Raw genomic sequence first — 17,468 nt, 5'->3', positions numbered from 1 at the left:
TTTTTCTCCCCTGCCTCTATTTACATCAGTCTCTCAGGGCCCTAAAGGTTGGTGCTCCTGGCACTATCCTTGGATGTGCGGATACCATAAAGCCACTTGATAACTCTGGCGTTCCTCTCAATTACTGAGACGCCATAGGGAGCTGGCTCTGCAGCCCCACCTTCCTCTTCACCCTCCTGGCCTGCACACTCTGACCCAGGAGCGCTGGCACTGCGGAACTGTGCAAGGGAGGCGACGTCTGAGCCCGGCACCTTCAGCACCTGCATCTCCGAAGGGTCCAAACCACACAGGTTGAAGAAGCGCTCCAGCTCAGTACTGGCCCGTGAGTAACGGTCACTCATGTCTGATTTGGAGCGGGTCAGAGAGGGACGTTTCCTGGAGGTACCGGATGACAGGCGGGTGACCGACGGGGAGGGCGGGAGTATGGGGGGGTTGGATGGGAGCTGGATGGGGGTAGACGGGGAGGTGGGATTTGGGGTGTGGTTTTGTGGTGGAGGGGCTGGGACAGGTTTAGGAGACGCATGGCCTGGTGTATAGGTAGTTCGGGGGTGGTGGAGACGCAGAGATGACATAGCGTTGTGGATCTGGGTGTGTGGATGCAGAGCCATGGGCTGCTGCTGTGCTCTAAGGGGCGTCCTCACTGGCATGGTGTGGTGGGGTTGGGGTATGACGTCCACTCTACGTATGGTCACTGCAGTTGGAGACTCTGTAGGATTTAGTGGGCCAGAGGCATTTACCCTTACTTTGACTGGGGTGGACCACTCAGGACAGGGGGTCTGGATACTCTCAGCAGCCCCCGACCCAGCAGAGACTGGAGAGGGACAGGGAGAGTTGGTAGTGGTGGGGCAGTCAGAGGCCTGACTACTCTCCACTGGGTCCATGGTGGGGGTGGTAGGGGAGGTGGGGGGAATTTCAGCCTCACCCACCCCATTGATCAGGTTACTCAGGTGCTCCAGGTCCAGTGGGGAACTCCCTTGCTGGGTGTAGTTAGGGCGAGGCGGTTGGGCCTTACGGGTGGGCCGCAGGGCGGGGGCCGGGGACATCAGAGGCTTGCGCATGACAGGCGGAGGCACTTTGATTGGCTGCTGCTTGGAGAGGGCCACCTGGCTCTTGACATATTTAGCCTTGTCTGCTGCCAGCCTCTCCACTGCGCTCTGCCTGGGCTCAGCTGCTGCCGCTGTTCTTGGTTGTAGGAGGAGGCGGTTGGGCATGAGAAGGCGGTTGGGCATTCCAGCAGCAGCAGCCCTCACGGCCACCGGCCGTCTTAGGCCAGGCTGGAGGGTCTCCACAGGCATGCTGGAGGTGGGGTTGGGAGGTAGCACGAGTGGGCTTGTTTGTCCTTGACTCCTGTCTTTATCCAGCCTTTTCTTCAGATGCCTTCAGTCCAGGATCATACTGTTCCCTATACACAAGTCCCTAAAAGTTGACAGGATGTTGCTTGTGGCTGATATGATTCCGTCTTCTTCCAGTTCCCATGGGGGTGTCACTTGAACCCTGGTGCCCTAAAGTCCTGGATGTCCAGCAGAAAAAGGAGAAACAGCATCACATCAGATAGCAACTACACACCATAAGAGGAGAGAGACAGCATACAGGCAAGCAATCAATATAAATACAGTTACCTCAAAGACAGAGGGAGCACCTCTCTGTCAGATCATTGACCTCCTACAGAGAAACTACCCCTATGGCACTGATACTTCAACTCACACAAATCACTTTAAAGTGCTGTGGTTGACTCAGGGATATTATAAGTCAACAGTAGTGGCCCCTCCCACTGCACTCACAAAACCCCAGGATGCAGCCAATCACAACACAGAATGTTATACAGTGCCTTGCAAAAGTATTTATCCCCCTTGGCGTTTCTCCTATTTTGTTGCATTACAACCTGTAATTTAAAATGATTTTTATTTGGATTTCATGTAATGGACATACACAAAATAGTCCAAATTGGTGAAGTGAAATGAAAAAAATAACTTGTTTCAAAAAATTCTAAAAAATAAATAACGGAAAAGTTGTGCGTGCATATGTATTCACCCCCTTTGCTACGAAGCCCCTAAATAATATCTGGTGCAACCAATTACCTTCAGAAGTCACATAATTAGTTAAATAAGTCCACCTGTGTGCAATCTAAGTGTCACATGATCTGTCACATGATCTCAGTATATATACAGTGAGGGAAAAAAGTATTTGATCCCCTGCTGATTTTGTATGTTTGCCCACTGACAAAGAAATGATCAGTCTATAATTTTAATGGTAGGTTTATTTGAACAGTGAGAGACAGAATAACAACAAAAAAATCCAGAAAAACACGTCAAGAATGTTATAAATTGATTTGCATTTTAATTAGGAAAATAAGTATTTGACCCCCTCTCAATCAGAAAGATTTCTGGTTCCCAGGTGTCTTTTATACAGGTAATGAGCTGAGATTAGGAGCACACTCTTAAAGGGAGTGCTCCTAATCTCAGCTTTTTACCTGTATAAAAGACACCTGTCCACAGAAGCAATCAATCAATCCGATTCCAAACTCTCCACCATGGCCAAGACCAAAGAGCTCTCCAAGGATGTCAGGAACAAGATTGTAGGCCTACACAAGGCTGGAATGGGCTACAAGACCATCGCCAAGCAGCTTGGTGAGAAGGTGACAACAGTTGGTGCGATTATTCGCAAATGGAAGAAACACAAAATAACTGTCAATCTCCCTCGGCCTGGGGATCCATGCAAGATCTCACCTCGTGGAGTTGCAATGATCATGAGAACGGTGAGGAATCAGCCCAGAACTACACGGGAGGATCTTGTCAATGATCTCAAGGCAGCTGGGACCATAGTCACCAAGAAAACAATTGGTAACACACTACGCCATGAAGGACTGAAATCCTGCAGCGCCCGCAAGGTCCCCCTGCTCAAGAAAGCACATATACAGGCCCGTCTGAAGTTTGCCAATGAACATCTGAATGATTCAGAGGAGAACTGGGTGAAAGTGTTGTGGTCAGATGAGACCAAAATTGAGCTCTTTTGGCAACTCTCCGTGTTTGGAGGAGGAGGAATGCTGCCTATGACCCCAAGAACACCATCCCCACCGTCAAACATGGAGATGGAAACATTATGCTTTGGGGGTGTTTTTCTGCTAAGGGGACAGGACAACTTCACCGCATCAAAGGGACGCTGGACGGCGCCATGTACCATCAAATCTTGGGTGAGAACCTCCTTCCCTCAGCCAGGGCAATGAAAATGAGTCGTGGATGGGTATTCCAGCATGACAATGACCCAAAACACATGGCCAAGGCAACAAAGGAGTGTCTCAAGAAGAAGCACATTAAGGTCCTGGAGTGGCCTAGCCAGTCTCCAGACCTTAATCCCATAGAAAATCTGTGGAGGGAGCTGAAGTTTCGAGTTGCCAAACGTCAGGCTCGAAACCTTAATGACTTGGAGAAGATCTGGGAAGAGGAGTGGGACAAAATCCCTCCTGAGATGTGTGCAAACCTGGTGGCCAACTACAAGAAGCGTCTGACCTCTGATTGCCAACAAGGGTTTTGCAAACAAGTACTAAGTCATGTTTTGCAGAGGGGTCAAATACTTATTTCCCTCATTAAAATGCAAATCAATTTATAACATTTTTGACATGTGTTTCTGGATTTTTTTTTTGTTATTCTGTCTCTCACTTTTCAAATAAACCTACCATTAAAATTATAGACTGATCATGTCTTTGTCAATGGGCAAACATACAAAATCAGCAGGGGATCAAGTACTTTTTTCCTTTACTGTATACACCTGTTCTGAAAGCCCCCAGAGTCTGCAACACCACTAAGCAAGGGGCACCACCAAGCAAGCGGCACCATGAAGACCAAGGAGCTCTCCAAACAGGTCAGGAACAAAGTTGTAGAGAAGTACAGATCAGGGTTGGGTTATAAAAAAATATCTGAAACTTTGAACATCCCACGGAGCACCTTTAAATCCATTATAAAAATGTTTAAAGAATATGGCACCACAACAAACCTGCCATGAGAGGGCCGCCCACCAAAACTCACGGACCAGGCAAGGAGGGCATTAATCAGAGGCAACAAAGAGACCAAAGATAACCCTGAAGGAGCTGCAAAGCTCCACAGCGGAGATTGGAGTATCTGTCCATAGGACCACTTTAAGCCGTACACTCCACAGAGCTGGGATTTACGGAACAGTGGCCAGAAAAAAGCCATTGCTTCAAGAAAAAAATAAGCAAAAACGTTTGGTGTTCCCAAAAGGCATGTGGGAGACTCCCCAAACATATGGAAGAAGGTACTCTGGTCAGATGAGACTAAATTTGAGCTTTTTGGCCATCAAGGAAAACGCTATGTCTGGCGCAAACCCAACACCTCTCATCACCCCGAGACACCATCCCCACAGTGAAGCATGGTGGTGGTAGCATCATGCTGTGGGGATGTTTTTAATCGGCAGGGACTGGGAAACTGGTCAGAATTGAAGGAATAATGGATGGTGCATGGTATGAATAGTTATGCACGCTCAAGTTCTGTTTTTTGTCTTATTTCTTGTTTGTTTCACAAAAAAGATTTTGCATCTTCAAAGTGGTAGGCATGTTGTGTAAATCAAATGATCCAAACCCCCCAAAAATCAATTTTAATTCCAGGTTGTATGGCAACAAAATAGGAAAAATGCCAAGGGGGGTGAATACTTTTGCAAGCCACTGTACATCTCCACAGCTGTCAACAAACTATTGTTTGGAAGAATACTCAGACAGAGCCTATCACACACAGCAACAGCTGGTAGAGGGGAACAATGCATGTCATCTTTAAATAAAGATCCCAGTTGCTAGGGGGTCGTGCTGGGCTTCCTCTAGACCAGTGTTTCCCAACTCCAGTCCTCGAGTGTACCCTACAGCACATATTTCTGTTATAGCCCCGGACAAGCACACCTGATTCAACTTGACAACTAATCATCAAGCCCTCAGTGAGTTGAATCAGGTGAGTTTGTCTGGGACTACAGCAAAAATGTGTGCTGTTGGGGGGGTACTCGAGGACTGGAGTTGGGAAACACTGCTCTAGACTGCAGACCCTGCGATAGAGGTCTTCAGTATCTCTGAAACCATACCACTTGATCCACCCCTCTAAAAGTTGACTGTAGTTATCATCAATTTGTTTTGCTTAGAACACAAATCATGTATTTTTTGGTCTGCACCAGTAAATGTATTGAAGATCGGTGACCACAACAACAAACATTACCTTGAGTAGCTGGGTACAATGGGGTTGGGTCTGGCAAACTATTCCATTAATCTGGCACTTCTGGGGAAGAATAAGTTAATATTGTAGGCCTATTATTAACTTCTAAAGATGTTCCTATTGTGTGGTGTCATGCGCTGTTGGTAGATAAAGTGCAAAGATATGAATGTTAAACCAGTAATCTGTGCTTTATGAATGAGTGTTTAAGAAACCGCTCTGTATCTGACAGACACATTCTCAGCAACATGTTTCCCATTCCACCTAGAACCATGCCAATCCCCTACTGATGTTAGAGCGGTCTCACTGCACCCTCTTACCTGCATGTTCCTTATCTCTTCATCTCGATGTCGCTCCTCCTCTCCCTCCACACACACTCCTACTGTACACACAGTACAATTTATTAGTCAATGAGGGCAGAGTACATTCTGTTTTATTAGGCTAACTTCTCAGAATACAGTAATACTGAACACACAGAGGTATGTAAAGTGGTACGTAAAACAAAACCTGATCCTTCTCCTTCAACCCAGTGTCAAGTGTCAGCTTCTTCCATTTAGGAAGAAAAAACACCTAACACTGAAAGGATCTCTCACATGCATACACTCAAGGCTTATAGATTGATTGTCCTTAAGTTCTTTGATCCTGTTTGTTTGAAGGCGTTTGTTACTTGGACACACACAGACTTCCTCGGGGGTTACTCTCCAATGAAATCTCACCTTTAGAATGGAAGTAATATCTTACAGGTCCCCAATAGAACTCTGGGCCTCTCTCCACAGCTCAGCACGCCACAGACGATACAAACTGCAGAATTCTACTGCAGAGCCAGAATGGAAAGGAGCAACAGACCAGCCAAACTTGTCAGATTGCTCACGTGCTCCTCCTTCTCATTCCCCTACCTGACTACTACTTTTTCTTCTCCTTCTATGGTATTATGGCTGTCTGCAAACATACGTTAGAGGTGCATGCCGCCACCTTCTGTGTGGGCTGTGTCAGCCTACTGTTATGGAGTGTGAATTCATTACACTTTGTGAAACAAAAAGGGATGGGGAAAAAGGAGGGGGAAAAGAGAAGAAAACAATGTGCCCTGCCAACTAACTAACTAAACCTACACCAATTAAAACCTCACCACTATTCCACTACTTTGGCTCTATCTGAGCCTACCCCAGGCTGGCAGCCTGGGAGGACGGAACACTGTTGCTCAACACACCTTGTAACTCCTTTGCTGTAAAATCTTGTACATACAAGTACTTCTCTGCAGCTGCCACCACATCTATTTTCTTTGATTTATGTTCCATTTCTGCCAGTTGATAACCATGGCAATGAATACTATGAAGCCAACCTTGCTGAAGCACGTTATTCCTGTTTGAAAGTCGGACACTGTGGTGGTTTTCCAACAGCAAGGCTCAGATCAACATGGCAGTGTCAACATAGCTGCTATTGTTTATAAAGGTTTGTCTGTATAAATGTCGAAATAAACCTTTCTGTACCCCCATATCACACACCAACAAACTGGAAACATAACGTGTACAATTCGTTGGTTAGATTAATATTACTTTTCATTTGTATCCCCTGAATCACAGCAAAATTGGTTCCTGTTTCAGTTAAATAATTGGCCACGTTTGCGTGGGTCAAACAAAAACAACCTAGTGTTGATAAACAGCACCTCCCACAATGCAAGTGATGGCTGTATTGTGGAGTTGGTGAGAAGCAACTGTAACGACCTCTTTAAAAAAAACTGCATGACCTTTGATCACATGATTTTTGTAAAGTTCATGTAGTCGCAAGTCTGACAATTGTTATAACCATAATGCAACACACTTTAAAAGGCGGTGACCAACGAGTCAACGACTTGACAAAAGTGATCCGCTCGAACGCGCCCAGTGGCCGTGTTCGAAAGCATCAAAACGACTGCAGGCGACTGACTGATCTACAAATCACCTTGCATCATTAATAACGACTCATTATTTGTAGATCAATCAGCTAGTCACAATTTACCCATGATACATTGGGGTTTTGATCCTCTCTAACACGGCCAGTGTCTTCTCAGTTTCACCACGCTCTCCACCGGGTCTGCGTCGTCCCACCTGGTTACTCTGACCAAATCACTCCTACATAAGGAAGTACACTGGCTTCTTCTGTCATGTGATAATAGCAGTTTCCAATTCTCTAATGATTTCAGTAATCAGAATGATTTTTAAAATATGAAATGAGAACAAAGGGTTGTTTTAAATAAATGTATTTCCCCTATTACAGAACTTACAGAAACGGTAATTTCCTCATAATTTCTGAAAAGTTACAGTTTAATTGAATAGCGTTTTATATTTCAACAAAAAACATAGAAAAACAGGAACCAGCACCCAAGAGTATACAAATAATAACTGGACAAAAACAAATATTAATGTACATGTTGCACTATTTCCTCTTTTGAACATATCATACACTTACATAGGGAGGCTTTACTTGAAAATGGAAACCGCAGACACACATGAACATACACACCAACATTCACAGCCCAGGTTATTGTGTACAGATAAATCTCACTGTGTGGGCCTGCTACTCTGTTAATTATTTATGCATAGTCACTTTAACTCTACCCACATGTACATATTACTTCAACTATCTCAACTAGCCGGTGCCCCCGCACATTGACTCTGCAACGGTACCCCCCTGTATATATAGCCTCCCTACTGTTATTTTATTTTACTTCTGCTCTTTTTTTCTCAACACTTTTTTTGTTGTTGTTTTATTTTTACTTTTTTTGTTAAAAATAAATGCACTGTTGGTTAAGGGCTGTAAGTAAGCATTTCACTGTAATGTCTGAACCTGTTGTATTCGGCGCATGTGACCAATACAATTTGATTTGATTTGATTTGATAGTCTTAATTTTGGTACTCACTGCTCTCCCAGAGTATTTAACCAACTATTTGGTGACTCATAACTGTGTAACATTGCATATAATGCCAAAGAAAAAAACAGTAGGCTACAAAAACATTTGAAACATTTATATCGGCCTTGGCTAGATGGTAGAATGTGGTGGAGAACATGAAGAACTCTCTGTGTGGAAGCTGTGAGAGAGGGCCAAATGCCCATGAAGACTCATTAACTACAAATAAAGGTAGACTGAGAAGGAATCCTCAAAACCTTACATGTATGGTCCTATACTGTACAAAAATAGAAAGGTCAGTAAGAATAACTTCCCACAATGAATGATTACATGTTTATACTGGAATGAGAGTTCTCTCTCCACAAATTCACTTGAATAATATAATGCAAAGTGAATTTCCCCCCTTTTCTGAGTAAATCCTTTGGTTGTTCTTATGCTGTAATATGCACTGTGGCACACAGTGACGTTTCCTTACAGAAGCTTACAGATCTTCCCAGATGGATGCAAGTTTCATTTTACTGTGCAAAAAAGTGCCCGAAACAATATACAAACATAAAACGTATACAATTGTTATTTTAATATGTACACTAATATGTACTATGACGTATCTCTCTGATTCGTCATTGTACAGTAGTTCACTCCATCTTTGAATAAGTCTGCTGCATAGGAGTATTGTGTTCAAAGTATCCCAAAGGAATACCAACATATTACAGATTTATTTTTGTGATATTGAACATTTCCTTAACTTTCACTGGGTCTGTGAGGATCAAAGTTAGGAGATTGCACAGTTGTCTTTGTCCTTTGCGCCAAGGCTATTTGCCCTCCTCCTCCTTCTCAGGCTGTTCCTCAAACCCCTGTCCTTTACTCCCTCCCTCTCTCCGTCCCCCTCTCCCTCCCTCTCTCCATCCACGGACTGGGGCCTTCGGGTTAGCTGGGGGGGCAGGGGGATGGGCTGCCCCAGGAAGTAACCCTCTTCCTCTGAGGAGGAGGAGGAGGAGCAGGTTGAGCAGGAGTCCTCGTGTTTGTTGTACTGGGCTGGCTGGAGGGTGAGTGACAGGGGCTCTGTGGTGCCAGGGGAAGAGAGGGAAGCCCTCTCCCTCTCTCCTCTCCATTCTAGAGCGTCCAGACGGGGCCGATCAGGCACAGAGTAATGGAAGTGTCTCTCTGTGCCTAGGTGGAGAATGGAGTCCGAGGCCACGCGGCCGCGGTTCCACCCCCGCCGTAAACTACGATGTTGGTATGAACCATCTGTGAGGAGACACAGAAAATTAGAGACGGTTGGTAGTTGTGAAGAAAATAAAAAAGAACAGGAGAAGGAAAATAAAAAAAAGTGGTATTTGTCTCTTACCCAGAAGGTCCATTTGAGGTGGAATGCCCTTCTGCATATGTAATCTGCGCCCAAAACCTCCATCCTCTTCCTCCCCCTGTTCTTCTTCCCCATCTCCTTTCTCCTCCTCATCTTCTTCTTCTTCCTCCTCCTCCTCATTCACAGAGTAGCTGCAGCTGATTGGCTCTCGAAAGCTGACCCTGGCTGTCCCACTGCGAAATGATTGGGGGCTATGGTCAGGGGGGCTTGGTTCTGGTTGGTGCAGACTTGGCTTGGTCATCAAATCACAAGACTTGGTGGGTAGAGTGGGTGGGAGGGGCGGCGGGTCAGCAGGACTGGGGTGGTTTAGTGATGCAGGTAAGGAGGAGTTCCTCGGGGGAGGAAACACTGGGAAGAGGGAGAGGGAACAAATAAAATACCTCAATCCATAAAAAGGTAAAGGATTCAATTACTGTTCAATCAACTCACAATAACAGGAGGTGAGAAAGATGTGAAGACGGATTTATAGAATACTACCAACTCTTTCTTATGGCCAATTGTATCTAACAGAGCACTACAGTTAACTGTTTCATTCTGAACACAATGCTTTAGCTTAAGACCCACATTTATTATGCATGTCATTGCCTTGAAGTGGCACTTTGTAGAACAATTCACCCATGTGTAATACCTTGCGTAACTTGACTACTCTTCTCCACCCAGTTCCCACAGTCCTTTGTTGTAGACGTTCCTCTACTGAAACTGGTGAGGGGGTGTCCAGCGTAGCCGTTGGGCTCTCCTAAAAACTCCAGACTACTGCCTTGATGCTTGCCACAGTCTCCAGGGTGCAAACTGTTGAGTGATTGGTCGACAGGCCAAGATGGTGCCCAGCCATTGGCTAAGCGACAGTGGGGAAGTGGAGAGTAGGACCTTCTGAGGTTAGGATGACCTTTGGGTGGCGGGGGGACTCCATTTGGAACATTAGTAGAGATGGGAACACCTGGGAGACAGAGTTGAAATGAAGATAAAACACCTTGCTTGAATAGAAAAGGCTATGTAATCTTTGACAATTTCTAAATGGTATTGTTTTGATAATTTGATCAAAGTTGCCTTGGATAAAATAACCTGCTAAATAACTCAAATTATCTTTCTTCATTTCAATTACATTCCCTGCAGGCTATGTTATGTTTGTATGTGTATGAGTATTACATAGCTGTTACATGCTGGGCAAATAAAAAGGCTCAGGCATGACCTACATAACATGTAAATGCCATCTGCATATATGCATGTACAGTAGGCCCCTACCTATATTTTCCTGTGCAGCATGAACGCAGTCTTTTCCTGGGACAACAGGGATGTTGGCTCCCTCTGGTGGTTGCTGTGGGGAGCAGCGCTGCGACTGCTGGATCTTCTCTGCTGTCTCACAGCGTCTGTGCTGTGGAGGCCGGCTCTGGAGGGCTGAGTCACATGAGTCTGAGTTATCTGGGTCCTCTCCCAGGGAGCAGGGCCTGGAGCAGAAGATGAGGCCCCCACGCGGGAGGAAGGGCCGCCCCAGCAGGGGGAGCCGACAGCGGGCACAGCAGAAACACGACTCGGCTGCATGCCAGTGCTGGCCCTCATAGGTCATCTGACCCTGGTCTATACCTGGAAGACAAAGAGAGGCTCTAAGAAAGTTGTCTCTATGTGAGCGTGTATATTTCTCTGTGTGAGTGAGTATATGTTTCTTTCTGTGCACGTGTGTATATATTTTTTTATGTGTACAGATGACTTATCTTAAATTTGATCATCCTGTTGTTGCAGGAAGTTTCCTGCACAGCAGGAAATGCTAACTTGTAGTGTATTCAAGGTTAAAAAGGCTTCTAAAGTTTGTAATTTCCTCTTTAAAATGTCAGACTTGATTTGCCCTAACGGAAAATGTACCAACCCCTACAAAAATGACCCTTCATTATAATCCACAAAACTATTAACATTTCCTGTTGCTGCAGGATTATTTTCCTGCTGTAGTAAACTGGCTCATATGACGATCCTACATCTGTATGTGTTCACAGCGTTCCACAGGGATGCTGGCCCATGTTGACTACAATGCTTCCCACAGTTTTGTCAAGTTGGCTAGATGTCCTTTGGGTGGTAGACCACTCTTGATACACACAAGAAAATGTTGAGCGTAAAAAACCCAGCAGCGTTGCAGTTCTTGACACAAACCAGTGTGCCTGGCACCTACTACCATACCCCCGTTCAAAGGCAATTACATATTTTGTCTTGCCCATTCTCCCTCTGAATGGCACACATATACAATCCATGTCTCAATTGTCTCAAGGCTTAAAAATCCTTCTTTCATCTACACTGATTGAAGTGACATCAATAAGGGATCATAACTTTCACCTGGATTCATCTGGTCAGTCTATGTCATGGAAAGAGCAGGTGTTCTTAATGTTTTGTATACTCATTGTATGTTTCCCTTTGTGGAAACATGGACATGTGTAGTTGCAGTACCTATGTGTTCCCCACAGGTGTCACAGTACTCTGCATAGAAGGACTCATAGCAGGAGCAGCAGTATGGCCGGCTCTCCCTCATGATGTACCGCTGCCCTCCCAACGCTGCCTCACACTCAAAACAACAGAAGTGCTTCATGTGCCAGTGTCGGCCCTCTGCCTCCGTACACTCATCTGCTAGAATGATCTGCATTTCAGGGAGAGAAAGAGTGAAGAAGAAAGAAGGTGGGTCAACAAATCATATCTCAAGAAAATACTTCACTATTGAATATTTCTGGATGTTGAAAGACATTTTCATTCCTCTGACAAACAGGCTTTCCCAGAGTATCCGTGTGACAGGGCCAATGTTGTGTCCTCTAAGGACTTCCCACTGTGCACACACTGGTTGAATCTTCATTGTTTCTATGTCATTTCAATGAAATGACGTTGAAACCAACATGGAATAGATGTTGAATTTATGTCTGTGCCCAGTGGGTTGTGAAAGTCAGTCATGACAGACCTATTTGTCTACTTCAACTGATCTCTTTAAGTCACAAACAAAGAGGGTGTAAATGAGAGGGAGTCAGAGTGTGTGTGTGTGTGTGTGTGTGTGTGCGTGCGTGTTGATCTTTGTGTCTGTCTGTCTGGATTGCTGTCTATCTGTTTGTCTGGCTGTCTGTTTGTCCTATCAAATTTACCCTGTTAGTGTTGCTGCATTCATAATCAGTGAAAAGTAGTGAATATTTCTGTGTGTGTGAGTGTGTGTGCCTGAGGAGGAGAGATTAAAAAGGTGCTTGTGGAACAACAACATATGGCTCACTGTGGGACTAGATGTTCCTCTAGGGTCTACAGCAGTGTTGTCAAACTCATTTTGCCCCAGGGGCCACATTTGGTCTTCAATGAGCTCCAGAGGGCCGCACTGAAAATTGCTTATATTTCCTCGCCGTCAAAACTGGCTAAATATTGACTCTATCCATCATTTTTTGCATTTTCAAAGCTCCCTGACTGTCAAGCTTTCATTTCAGTGGCTATTAGCGAGCTGGAAACAGTCAAGAAACTATGAATGTCGGGCCATTATAATTTCTACACAGTTTCAATTTTATTTGAGTCATTTTAAAGTATATTGAGTTCTCCCCTCCCCCCGCCGTATGTTTGACAACCCCGGTCTACAGGCACATGAATCAAAGACAAAAGACAGACTCTCCCAGCCCAGAGTAAGAGTACACATCTCCTCATAAGAGTCAGTGTTAGAACTGGAGAGAGTGGCGATTTGAACTGGAGATTTTTAGACAGGGCAGATAGAATGTATAAACGGACAGTGGATACACAGTTTAGAGAGCTTTGTGGGGACAGGACAGACAGCAGTTAAACAGTAACAGTATGGAGAGATTTGTGGACTGGACAGGGCAGGCCAGAGTGTATGAGCCAGTATGGAGAGATTTGCATTGTAGACATGACAGGACATGACAGGGCAGAGCCAGTCACCTCATCACAGGCCTGGCAGCGTGGTTTCATTCTCTCAGCGTGGTGCCGGCCGCAGTAGATCTGTCCATCCTGGTAGAAGTAGATGAGGTCTACCAGCAGCTCAGTGCACGAGGCACACTGGAAACACTGAGGGTGCCAGCAGCTACCGTGCCCCGCCCGGCTGGCAAACACCGCTATGTCCCCACCATAGATCTGTCTGCCACACTGAAACACAGAGAGAGAGAGAGAGAGAGAGAGAGAGAGAGAGAGAGAGAGAGAGAGAGAGAGAGAGAGAGAGACAGAGAGAGAGAGAGAGAGAGAGACGGAGAGAGAGAGAGAAAGAAAGAAAGAGAGAGAGTAGAGAAAATGAGAGCGAGACAAAACAACAAGTAAACAAAATGCAAATGAGCCTGTGGGAGTACAGAGCATACATACACTAAAAACCATCTCCATCTCCTTGATCCCTCTCTCTCACTGTTTCCATTCCACCCTAGTCTCCCCCCTGATCCCCCATCCCCCTCCCTCAGCACTGTCTACCTGTTGGCAGATGGCTCCGGTCATGGTGACAGGGAACAGTCTGACCATGCCTCTTCCCAGGTTCTCCCTCTTCCTCTGCTGACTGAACAGACACAGCTCCTTCTTCTCCTCCTCATCCAGATGGTTACAGTACTGATGCTGGAAACCGGAAACACATACAGTTATAATGCTGACTCAGACAAGCAGAACAGTTTAGTGAGGAACAACACAAACCAACTACATTACAGCCCAGAGGTTAGGAAAACCAACATTTCACACAGAGTTGCAGACTAGTCCTAGAGAACACTTACAATGCTGAGTCAGACAAGCATCCCAGCAGAACATTTTTTTTTTACAGCCCAGGGGCGTTAGGACACCAAAACCTCACACAGAGTTACAGTATTAGTGACCGTTACCTCACTGTCGTGGGCTGGTAGCTGGTGAAGGAGCTGTTTGATGCGATATCTCTCTCCTGAACTGTTAGCATAGGGCACTCTGTCCTCCGGGATACAGCTGAAATACTGATACACCTGCATTAAAAAACAAGAATGTTCAGACACACACACACACACACACACACACGTTTTCAACCCTGTGTGTATGCAAATAAGAATGTGTGTTGAAGTTTAAACATACACTGAGTGTACAAAACATTAAGGACACCTGCTCTTTCCATGACATAGACTGACCAGGTGAATCCAGGTGAAAACTATGATCCCTTATTGATGTCACTTGTTAAATCCACTTCAATCAGTGTAGATGAAGGGGAGGAGACAGGTTAAAGAAGGATTTTTAAGCCTTGAGACAATTGAGGCATGGATTGTGTATGTGTGCCATTCAGAGGGTGAATGGGCAAAACAAAATATTTAATTCCCTTTGAACAAGGTATGGTAGTAGGTGCCAGGTGCACCAGTTTGAGTGTCAAGAACTGAAAATCTGATGGGTTTTTCACTCAACAGTTTCCCATGTGTTTCAAGAATGGTCCCCCACCCAAAGGACATCCAGCCAACTTGACACAATTGGAGTAAACATGGGCCAGCATCCCTGTAGAACGCTTTCGACACCTTGTAGAGTCCATGCCCCGACAAATTGAGGCTGTTCTGAAGGCAAAAGGGGGGGGGGTGGAACTCAATATTAGGAAGATGTTCTTAATGTTTTGTACACTTATTGTATATGCTGAGTGTTAATGTCTGCATGTATGTGAGTGTGTGCGTGCATGTGTTTGTGTGTGTGGTGTGCATGTGTGCGTGTATGTGCTTGCATGCCTGCGTGCATGCATTAATGTATGTAAGTGAAGCGCTCGCTGTACTGGTTCTGACCTGCTCCGGCTTGAGTCCAGGTGGGACCCAGGCGTACTCCTCGGAGGCGCAGCCCGAGTCGTCGTCAGATATGGAGTGTCTTTGGAAGTCTGAAACCAGCTTCATCATCATCCTCTCCAGCTGGCCCGGCACCACCCGCACTGCATGCTCCTCACGCACACACTTACAGTGCACACAGATCTTTCTGTGGAGAGAAGAAGAGGACAATGGGTTCAATACATGCCAACTTAGAGTATTGCACAGATGCAACACCTACCAAACAGAAGGCTAGGATTGAACAGTTGGCAACAGTGTGACTACGTTTGAATAATCTTATCATAAAAACACGCCATTGATTGCCAACTCAATACCCATACTGTCTGTAGTCAAGTATTGCATGGTTGGAACATAATTTGCGTTGGAGACATGAAGTAATTAGCCAGTCCACAAACATTCTTGAGTGTGACTCAATATGACTCCCTACATTACAGTTACGCATTCCTAAGACAACAAACAGGTGTTCATCCAAGGAGAGGCATGTCACCAGCTCGGATACAGTCAAATACACACTGCACAATCAGAGGCTAAAACAAGCATGGAGTCAAACTGCAAACTGACACACACACACATTCAGTCTAACAGTGACATGGTTGGACACACATAACTGGATGAGGTAGCTGACCATTCTCTGAATACCTGCTGAAGGAGACCCCAGCCCATTGAGCGGACATGTTTAACACCTTGTCACCTATGGTAAACATACCGGTAAGCCTCATCTTTGCCTGAGTCATGCCCTGCACATTAAGATTCCCACTGTTGCTGGGAAGGTGGTAGCTGCATCCCAATATGGCGACCGGAGTATGGGCAAATGGGTGTGTGGAAAGGACAGTAGTGGGTGTGTGGAAAGGAGTGGGTGTGTCGAAAGCGCTCTGCTATACACTGAGTGTATGACTGACCAGGTGAATCCAGGTGAAAGCTATGATCCCTTATTGATGTCACTTGTTAAATCCACTTCAAATCAGTGTAGATGAAGTGGAGGAGACAGATTAAAGAAGGATTTTTAAGCCTTGAGACAATTGAGACATGGATTGTGTATGTGTGCCATTCAGAGGGTGAATGGGCAAAGAAAATATTTAAATGCTTTTAAACAGGGTATGGTAGTAGGTGCCAGGTGCACCGGTTTGTGTCAAGAACTGCAACACTGCTGGGTTTTTAACGCGCAACAGTTTTCTGTGTGTATCAAAAATGGCCCACCACCCAAGGGACATCTAGCCAATTTGACACAACTGTGGGAAGTATTGGAGTCAACATTGGCCAGCATCCCTGTGAAACTCTTTCGACACCTTGTAGAGTCCATTCCCCGACGAATTGAGGCTGTTCTGAGGGCAAAAGGGTGAGGGGGGTGCAACTCAATATTAGGAAGGTGTTCTTAATGTTTTGTACACTGTGTAGGTTAGACGGTTTTGATTGAGCAGTGTTTTTTCTTCTTCTGTTTCTTACCACGCAACTACCGTACCGCAAGAGGTTGGGACTTCTGTTTTGAAGCCAGAGCATGAGTCTGAGTTGTATTTCACTGTTAGTTTCTCAAAAATTATTGTACATTTTCAGTTATAAAACTGACGATTGTTTATTTTTGATTAAAAGTATTGATGATGATGGGTGTGCTGTTGCTTCATGTGTTATATGTGTGTGCTTACTGTGACTGTCACCCTGATATTGGCTACTTCCCACGCCGTTGCCGGACAGTAGTTCTTGGCGATGTTGTTACCGTTCATGCCCACCCCATTGAGTAGTAGACTGTATGTATGTATCAAGGTGACATCTAGATGGTTATTAATATTAGTTATTTCTTGTGTAAGCTGCTATCCCGATCTGGCTATGGCATATGGCTGTGGGCTACACTAGTTCATTTGGCAGACAAGATTTGCTTAGAATTCCGTGGCATTATTTTATATTGTTTTATAGTATGAAGAATACAATTGAACATAGCTGAATAAAATAGAAAGGATATTTTCTCCAAATGATGAGGGAGTGCGCACATGTGGCTATTCTTTTGACAAGCCTTGATAATGCCTCGAATTTCCCGGCAGAATCCCCTTTGTGTGGCCGTAATGCTGCTTTAAAAAATCCATGCCTTTTGCGGCCAGTGGCCGTTGTTCCCTTGGGCTGAATATAATAATTATCATTCCCTTCTCCCGGCTGCGTACTCCGAAGCACCTCTCACTCACATGGCTCTCTCAGATATCTCAATTGTTATTAGACAATGCCGTCACATGATCGGGTCTTTCTCACAGGCTGAAGACAGACACATCAGGGTCGCAACTGAG

The 17,468-nt window shown here is 45.2% G+C and overlaps 2 protein-coding genes across 2 annotated transcripts in view; both read right to left on the bottom strand.

Moving 5' to 3' along the window:
* Positions 1-41: 41 nt before the first annotated feature.
* Positions 42-6,499, bottom strand: LOC311148116 (protein FAM110A-like; the record flags this gene model as incomplete). Its single annotated transcript, XM_084185019.1, has 2 exons — positions 42-1,377; positions 6,366-6,499. 2 exons carry the CDS (start codon positions 6,497-6,499, stop codon positions 42-44), a joined length of 1,470 nt encoding a protein of 489 aa, XP_084041145.1.
* Positions 6,500-7,431: 932 nt separating this feature from the next.
* Positions 7,432-17,468, bottom strand: part of LOC311147304 (uncharacterized protein) — a 43,972-nt gene continuing 33,935 nt past the window's right edge. Inside the window, exons 3-11 of the mRNA XM_084183989.1 lie at positions 15,163-15,346; positions 14,260-14,373; positions 13,865-14,002; positions 13,349-13,552; positions 11,885-12,071; positions 10,697-11,035; positions 10,083-10,391; positions 9,437-9,802; positions 7,432-9,336 (exon numbers count right to left, since the gene is read on the bottom strand). Coding sequence (XP_084040115.1) covers positions 8,861-9,336; positions 9,437-9,802; positions 10,083-10,391; positions 10,697-11,035; positions 11,885-12,071; positions 13,349-13,552; positions 13,865-14,002; positions 14,260-14,373; positions 15,163-15,346 — 2,317 coding nt within the window. The 3' untranslated portion in view covers positions 7,432-8,860. The remainder of the gene's footprint in view (positions 9,337-9,436; positions 9,803-10,082; positions 10,392-10,696; positions 11,036-11,884; positions 12,072-13,348; positions 13,553-13,864; positions 14,003-14,259; positions 14,374-15,162; positions 15,347-17,468) is intronic.

Source organism: Coregonus lavaretus, assembly GCF_964263955.1.
Source record: "Coregonus lavaretus genome assembly, chromosome: 20".
NCBI lineage: Eukaryota > Metazoa > Chordata > Actinopteri > Salmoniformes > Salmonidae > Coregonus > Coregonus lavaretus.
This window is presented reverse-complemented; position numbering and strand designations above follow the sequence as displayed.